Source organism: Bubalus bubalis, chromosome X, assembly GCF_019923935.1.
Source record: "Bubalus bubalis isolate 160015118507 breed Murrah chromosome X, NDDB_SH_1, whole genome shotgun sequence".
In the NCBI taxonomy this organism is placed as follows: Eukaryota; Metazoa; Chordata; class Mammalia; order Artiodactyla; family Bovidae; genus Bubalus; species Bubalus bubalis.
The window spans coordinates 99,366,074-99,374,173 of NC_059181.1; the positions used below are offsets into that span (position 1 = coordinate 99,366,074).

Genomic DNA, 8,100 nt, shown 5'->3' on the forward strand with positions numbered 1-8,100 from the left:
GGATAGTTGAAATGTCAGATGTGGCATGAGACTAAGTTCAGTATTGTTAATTGGTTAGAGGTAGCTCTGTACAATGCATTTGGGAGCAACTGGAACAATGTCTGTGTAACTTTTTTTGTTTGTTGGTTTTATAGGTAAGATGGCAAGACACTGCTCAAGTCTGCCTACTGTAAAAGGCCTTCCTATTTATCTTTCATTTGGAATCACTCTCAAGTCTGTCGATCCTTTTCACCCATTGCCTTTTGTTCCAATAACTATACATGTTACCCTCTACCTTAAGTTTAGGCTCTAGTCAGTGCTTATTTGGTGTTTGTTGAATGGATAGAAATTAATTTTAGTTTAAGATTCTATTTTCTATAAAGTAACAACACAAGACTTATTGAAACAGACTTATCATTTAATATTAGGAAAGTAGCCTGGTTCAAATAGGGCATTTACCTTTCTCCTCATCCTGGGCTACCAGGCACAGATTCTCTTTACTGGAAATAGATCATTTTGGTCATCTATTAAGGCTTAACTCTAACAAACAGGCTGATCTTCTCCACTTCTTGGTGACTCTATAGTAGATCATTAATAAAATGATACAAATCCTTATGGAAAGAAAAGAGTAAGAAGTATATAATTAGAGAGAGATAAATTCAGGGAGACACGCATGCATCCATGAATTTTTGCACCTCTTGCATCCCCCCACTAGAGAAATGATAGCTTTTAAGTCAATGTAGGAGCCAGTGAGTTGGGCGCCTGAAAGTTGAATTTGTCCCCCTTTAAACTTATCAATCTGGTCTATGCAAGGTGCCAAAGTCTCTAATAAGAAAATATCTGTCTTGGAAGGGGGGCATAATTTGACTTGTCATTATGTTGGATTGCCTAATGTATCATCTCCTCTTTTATGTCTTTGAGGAATGACCTCAGGCCTCTCTCTGTTAATAGATAACTTGATTCAAAACTTCTCTTTTTATGTATTCAGTCTCACCTATAATTATCCTATAAAAAATAGATAATGAAATTCAGTGAGTGGAGATAACAGTGAGAAAGAGAGTTAATTCCAGGGGATAAAGTACTATGGCAAGTAGAATGTTGCCTCTAGTCGAGTAATTTCTGTTAATATCACTAATTTTTATTATTTTGCCCTGTTCTCTAGAAGGAGGTCTATTAGAGTCCTTCTAAGGTTGGCTTCAAGGTAACTAGGCAGCACTACATTCAAAAGATACACTTGTGTCCACATTTCCAATCAGTGATATATCTATGCTAATATAATTATCATAATGCTATATATTATAGTGCTAATTAGGCCAATATCACAGGCTAGATCCTCCTAAAACAGCAGCAGTAGTAATTGCTCTTATTTACCTAGTGCTTATTGTGTGCCAAGCATTTAATGTGAATTATCTCATTTAATCATCTTGGTAATGTTGTGAAGTATTATTACCAATCTATCCTCTTAATCACATTATCCTACTGCATGTAGAATATTGACACCAGATAATGTAAAGCTGGTGTCTTATGGGAATGTGCCTTGAACAAAAGTAATGTAGTCACAACAGCAGATATCATCACCACTTCTGGAAATATAATTTTAAGTGATTTTGGATATGGTTTCAGCCTCATCATGTGACAAATAGCAACTTTTTTTTTTTTACCTTCATCCCATTAAGGCATAATAATTTGGGTTATTAAAATGGACAAATTAAATATCATAGGACCTGAAAATCCTGTGGCTAGACCACAAATGTATTTATCTGGGAACCAGGAAGAATTTCCATGGAAAAGAAAGATACAACTGTAACACAGTTGCTGGATTTTATCTTGTGAGTATAGCTCAATTCCAGTCAATTCATCACTTCTGAAATTCTGCAAGTTTTTTTTCCCACATTGTAGCATTTTTATTAATGTTTATTTTTTAATTAATTAATTTATTTTAATTGGAGGATATTATGTTTTTGCCATACATCAACATGAATTGGTCACAAGTATACATGTGTCTGTCCCATCCTGAAGCCCCCTCCCACCTCCCTCCCTTCCCTATCCCTCTGGGTTTTCCCAGAGCACAGGCTTTGGGTGCCATGCTTCATCATCCAACGTACACTGGTCATCTATCTTATATATGGTAATGTACATGTTTCAATGCTATCCTCTCAAATCATCCCATCCTAGCCTTCTCCCACTGAGTCCAAAAGTCTGTTCTTTACCTGTATCTCCTTTGCTGCCCTGCATGTAGGATCATTGGTACCATCTTTCTAAATTCCATATATATGGGTTAATATTCAGTATTTGTCTTTCTCTTTCTGACTTACTTCACTCTGTATAACAGTCTCCAGGTTCATCCACCTCCTTAGAACTGACCCAAATGCATTCTTTTTTATAGCTGAGTAATATTCCATTGTGTATATATACCACAACTTCATTATCCACTCAACTGCTGATGGACATCTAGGTTGCTTCCATGTCCTAGCTATTGTAAATAGTGCTTCAATGAACATTGGGGTATTGTGTTTCTTTCAGTTCTGGTTTCCTCAGGGTATATGTCCAGCAGTGGGATTGCTGGGCCATATGGCAGTTCTATTCCCAGTTTTTGAAGGAATCCCCATACTCTTCTCCATAGTGACTGTGCCAGTTTGCATTCCCACCAACAGTGTAAGAGGGTTCCCTTTTCTTCACACCCTCTCCAGGATTTATTGTTTCTAGACTTTTTGATGATGGCCATCCTGACCAATGTGAGATGACACCTCATTGTGGTTTTGATTTGCATTTCTCTAATAATGAGTGATGTTGAACATCTTTTCATGTGTTTTTTAGCTATCTGTATGTCTTCTTGGAAAAATGTTTTTTTAGGCCTTTTGCCCACTTTTTGATCGGGTTGTTCATTTTTCTAGTATTGAGCCACATGGGCTGCTTATATATTTTGGAGATTAATTCTTTGTCAGTTGTTTTGTTTGCTATTATTTTCTCCCATTCTGAGGGCTGTCTTTTCACCTTGCTTATAGTTTCCTTAATTTTGCAAAACCCTTTAAATTTAATTAGATTCAATTTGTTTATTTTTGCTTTTATTTACATTACTCTGGGAAGTGAGTCATAGAGGATCTTGCTGTGATTTATTTTGGAGAGTGTTCTGCCTCTGTTTTCCTCTAAGACTTTTATAGTTTCTGGTCTTACATTTAGGTCTTTAATTCATTGAGTTTATTTTTGTGTATGGTGTTAGAAAGTGTTCTAGCTTCATTCTTCTACACGTAGTTGATCAGTTTTCCCAGCACCATGTGTTGAAGAGACTATGTTTTCCTCTATTTTTTAAAAAATAATTAATTAATTATTATTATTATTTACTTTACAATATTGTATTGGTTTTGCCATACATCAACATGAATCTGCCATGGGTGTACACGTGTTCCCAATCCTGAAACCTCCTCCCACCTCCCTCCCCATACCATCCCTCTGGGTCATCCCAGTGCACCTTCATTGTATATTTTTGCCTCCTTTGTCAAAGATAAGGTGTCCACAGTTGTATGGATTTATCTGTGGACTTTCTATTTTGTTCCATTGATCTATATTTCTGTCTTTGTGCCACTACCATTCTGTCTTGATAACTGTAGCTTTGTAGTATAGTCTGATGTCAGGAAAGTTGATTCCTCCAGTTCCATTCTTCTTTCTCAAGATTGCTTTGGTTATTTGGGATCCTTTGTTTCCATACAAACTGTGAAATTATTGTTCTAGTTCTGTGAAAAATACAGTTGGTTGTTTGATAGGGATTGCATGGAATATATAGATTGCTTTGAGTACTATATTCATTTTCACTATATTGGTTCTTCCAATCCATGAACATGGTATATTTCTCCATCTATTTGTGTCATTTTTTATTTCTTTCATCTGTGTTCTATAGTTTTCTGAATGCAGGTCTTTTGTTTCTTTAGGTAAATTTATTCCAAGTATTTTATTCTTTTCATTAAGATGGTAAATGGGATTGTTTCTTTAATTTCTCTTTCTGATTTTTCATCATTAACATATAGGAATGCAAGGGATTTCTGCGTATTACTTTTATATCCTGTGACTTTATTCATTGATTAGCTCTAATATGAAATTCTGCAAGTTTTAAAGGAACTGGAAAAAAATTGCTCTAGGCTAGTAGTTGTGTGTATGTACATCTGTGTTTGTGGTATATGAGTGTTAACATTTATCTCAAATTATCTGTCACTTTCTGGTTTTGTCCTTTGATTAAGAAATAATAGGTGAGATTTCAAATTCTGGTAGCTAGACAAATATATGTTTGAAATATGCTAGTTTAAGTTACAAAAGTCCAAGACAAATTTAATTTCTGTGAAGCACTTAATATCTTTCAGGAAAGCCAAGATAGCTGTATTTCTGTTATACCAAATGGATTTAATGAGATACACCACATAATTTATTAGCAATGCATATTATTGAAGTTAGAAGCAACATTCTGAATTCTTATTAATCTTTGATTAGTTGTTTTAATTATTCTTGATATTTCTTATCAGTGGGCATAACAAAGCTGAAAATGAAGAATCTTGTGCTGGAAGCTGATCTCTTGGAGGGCAGGATGCATGATTCTGTGTCAGGAGCCAGCGGAGGTTTTGGACAAATTGATAAGGTTGACAAATTTGTGTTTTTTGCTCTTCCATACTTTTTTTTGTTGTTGTTCCTCCCCTACTTCTAATCTTCTTGTCTTATCCTTTTGATGTCTCTTCCTTAAGTCCTGAGATCAAGGCTGCTGTGCATAGTTGTTTAGATTATGTACTTCACAAGGGCATTGGACATAAAAGGGGTACCGGTTACATTGTATGTGTCATGGATTTGTATATTTTCTACAAATTTCTGAAATATAGCACTAAAGTGTCTTGGTCTAAATAAATAAATATAATATGACATCTTTTTGAAAAATGGAAATAAAGTTTCCTAAGGAAAAATAACTTTATAATAGATTATAAAATTAGCCTGTTAAGTGAAAGGGGTATATGTTCAAAACTACTCTCAAAATACCATAGGAAGACATGTTTACAAATTATAAATAGAATCATAATTAGATATATATGACTATTTTATCTGCTAGTATATGGAATATATGACTATTTGCCTTGCTTATGTGTAGAAGAATTCATTGACTTGTTGTAAAAGATCATGGCTATAAAATAATATACTTCTGAACACTTTGATTTGCATCTAGGGTGTCAGAAAATTTACATCCTAAATGGCATACAAGGCCATTGACTAAAGGACGAAAACAGTTCACTCTTACTCTAATTCTCAATGAGTGCCTTGGCAGGCAAATTACCAGTATAACTTATACTGTTTTTTTTCTCTCTCCCTATCTCTCTCCATGTACAATGGGATTGGTATAAGTTAAAAAGAAAAAGAAAAGACAATGCAAGTTCAGAATATTTTTGGTCTGAATGGGTATTTTAATGTTCCGCAAATCATGCCATGCTGGATTTTACAAGGAAGTTTGTCTCAGTGGGATACAGGGGCCAAATAATGGATATGTTTGATTATTTATAAAGTGCTCATGGTATATAAGCAGAAATCGGTATGAAACAGCTTTCATGCCTGTAACGTTTCTTTGCATAGCATACCATCAGTTTTAATAATGAAACACCACTTTTGCCTATTGTTCAAACATTTTCTACTTTTTAGATAAACCTAATGAATAATTGGGAGAAGGCAGTGGCACCCCACTTCAGTACTGTTGCCTGGAAAATCCCATGGATGGAGGAGCCTGGTAGGCTGCAGTCCATGGGGTCGCTAGGAGTCGGACACGACTGAGCGACTTCATTTCACTTTCCACTTTCATGCATTGGAGAAGGAAATGGCAACCCACTCCAGTGTTCTTGCCTGGAGAATCCCATGGACGGAGAAGCCTGGTAGGCTGCAGTCCATGGGGTCGCACAGAGTCAGACATGACTGAAGCGACTTAGCAGCAGCAGCAGCAGCAGCAATGAATAATTGGCTTCCCCAGTAGCTTAGCAGTAAAGAATCCACCTACAATGCAGAAGCTGCAGGAGATGCATTTTCCATCTCTGGGTGGGGAAGATCCCCATGGAAAAGGGCATGGAAACCCACTCCAGTATTCTTTCCTGGAGAATCCCATAGAAAAGGCAGGCCTGGAGGGCTACAGTCCATAGGATTGCAAAGAGTAAGACACAAGTGAAGGGACTTAGCACACACGCAGTGAATAATTAGGAATTCTAAGAAGTGACACAATAGAGATGCAATATTATAGTAGGAAAATGGAGAAGTTTGACCTGGAAAAAAGCATTTAGTCTTCCCCAGTTTATAGGTTACAGTACTCTTGCCCAGAGATATTCGATTAACAACTTACTTGTCCAAGGCCACAATTTAAGCAACTCTCATGCATTCATCTATCTATCTGCATATCTTCTTTTTTTATGTTTTTTACATACTGTTTATATATTAATTATAAACTATAGCAGCAAAAGCTTTCCAAACTTTCTCAAGAAAAGCCAAAAAATTGTTGGTCTTCCTTACATTTTATTGAAATTCTGCTAGGCACTGAAGAGGAGGAGCACTATCTGACACTTCATAGTCTCTTGCTTCATTTAGGCAAAGGGAAAACATAAATGGGCTATCAGGATGCTTAGGGTCAATATTAGTGAATATAACCTGCAATTTATCACCATAAATTTTTTGAATTTCTAGTCCAAGTTGATCTTTATTCAAACCTGCAGATTTCTGTAGTCTTTTCAACCTCTCTTCACTTGTTAAGATGGGAAATAGTTTCCTTCTCCCTAGCATATTCTTGCTTAATATTCTGGATATTTGCAGTCAGGGCCTCCACTTCCTGTTTGTTTGTTTTTTTTTTTTTTTTCCTTTTACTTCAGTAATAAACTTTTTAATAAATTTTCTTTTTTTTCTTGAATGAGCTTATTCTGCATTCTATCTGCCTATCCTCTTGATGAAGGTGAAAGAGGAGAGTGAAAAAACTGGCTTAAAACTAAACATTAAAAAGAAACTAAGATTGTGGTATCAGATCCTGTCACTTAATGGCAAATATATGGGGAGGGGGGGAATGGAAACAGTGACAGATTTTCTTTTTTGGGGCTCCAAAATCATTGTGGATGGTGACTGCAGCCATGAAATTAAAAGACACTTGCTTGGAAGAAAAGCTATGACAAATTTAGACAGCATATTAAAAAGCAGAGACATCACTTTGCCAACAAAGGTCCATATGGTCAAAGCTATGGTTTCTCCAGTAGTTATGTATAGATGTGAAAGTTGGACCATAAAGAAAGTTGAGAACTGAATAATTGATGCTTTCAAATTGTGGTGCTGGAGAAGACTCTTGAGAGTCCTTTGGACAGCAAGGAGATCAAACCAGTCAATCCTAAAGGAAATCAACATTGAATATTCACTGGAAGGACTGATGCTGAAGCTCCGATACTTTGGCCACCTGATGCAAAGAACCAATTCATTGGAAAAGGCCCTGATGATGAGAAAGTTTGAATACAGGAAGAGAAGAGGGGTGACAGAGGATGAGACGGTTAGATGGCAGCATCGACACAATGGACATGAGTTTGAGCAAACTCCAGTAGTTAGTGCAGGACAGGGAAGCCTGGAGCACTGCAGCCCATGGGGTCACAAGGAGTCAGACAGGACTGAGTGACTAAAGAACAAAAATCTGCCTATCCATCCATCCTTTTATTCAGTCACAATGTATTGAATATCCCATATGTAGTAGTAACAGAATGACGCACTCAGACACAAACACGAATTAGGAACCTCAAGGGTATTATGACCTAGAAAGAGCCATAAAATGTCATTATTTCCTGTGTCATATTGTTATGATATGAATATGAAGAGGGAATAGTGGGGGGCACAAAACAATGTTACAATACTTACCTTGGGGTGGAAAGTGCTGTCAGATAAATAATCCTGGAGGATTTAATACATAAAGTAGGAGACAATGAACAGACTAGAATAAACCAAGAGGAAATTTGTCATAGGAAAGAAGGAGCAAAGGCATGGAGACAAGAACAATCACAGTGTGGGGTGTGTGTGTGTGTGTGTGTGTGTGTGTGTGTGTATGTGTGTGTGTGTTTGAACTGCATGCAGTTTAGTCTTGTTGGATTAGGA

At 36.4% G+C, this 8,100-nt stretch overlaps 1 protein-coding gene across 1 annotated transcript; it reads right to left on the minus strand.

Moving 5' to 3' along the window:
* Positions 1 to 6,420: 6,420 nt before the first annotated feature.
* Positions 6,421 to 6,902, minus strand: LOC102412581 (kinetochore protein Spc25). Its single transcript, XM_044936791.2, is given in 3 exon segments — positions 6,421 to 6,724; positions 6,726 to 6,832; positions 6,834 to 6,902. Coding segments are annotated over 3 exon segments (480 nt in total).
* Between the last annotated feature and the right edge of the window lie 1,198 nt (positions 6,903 to 8,100).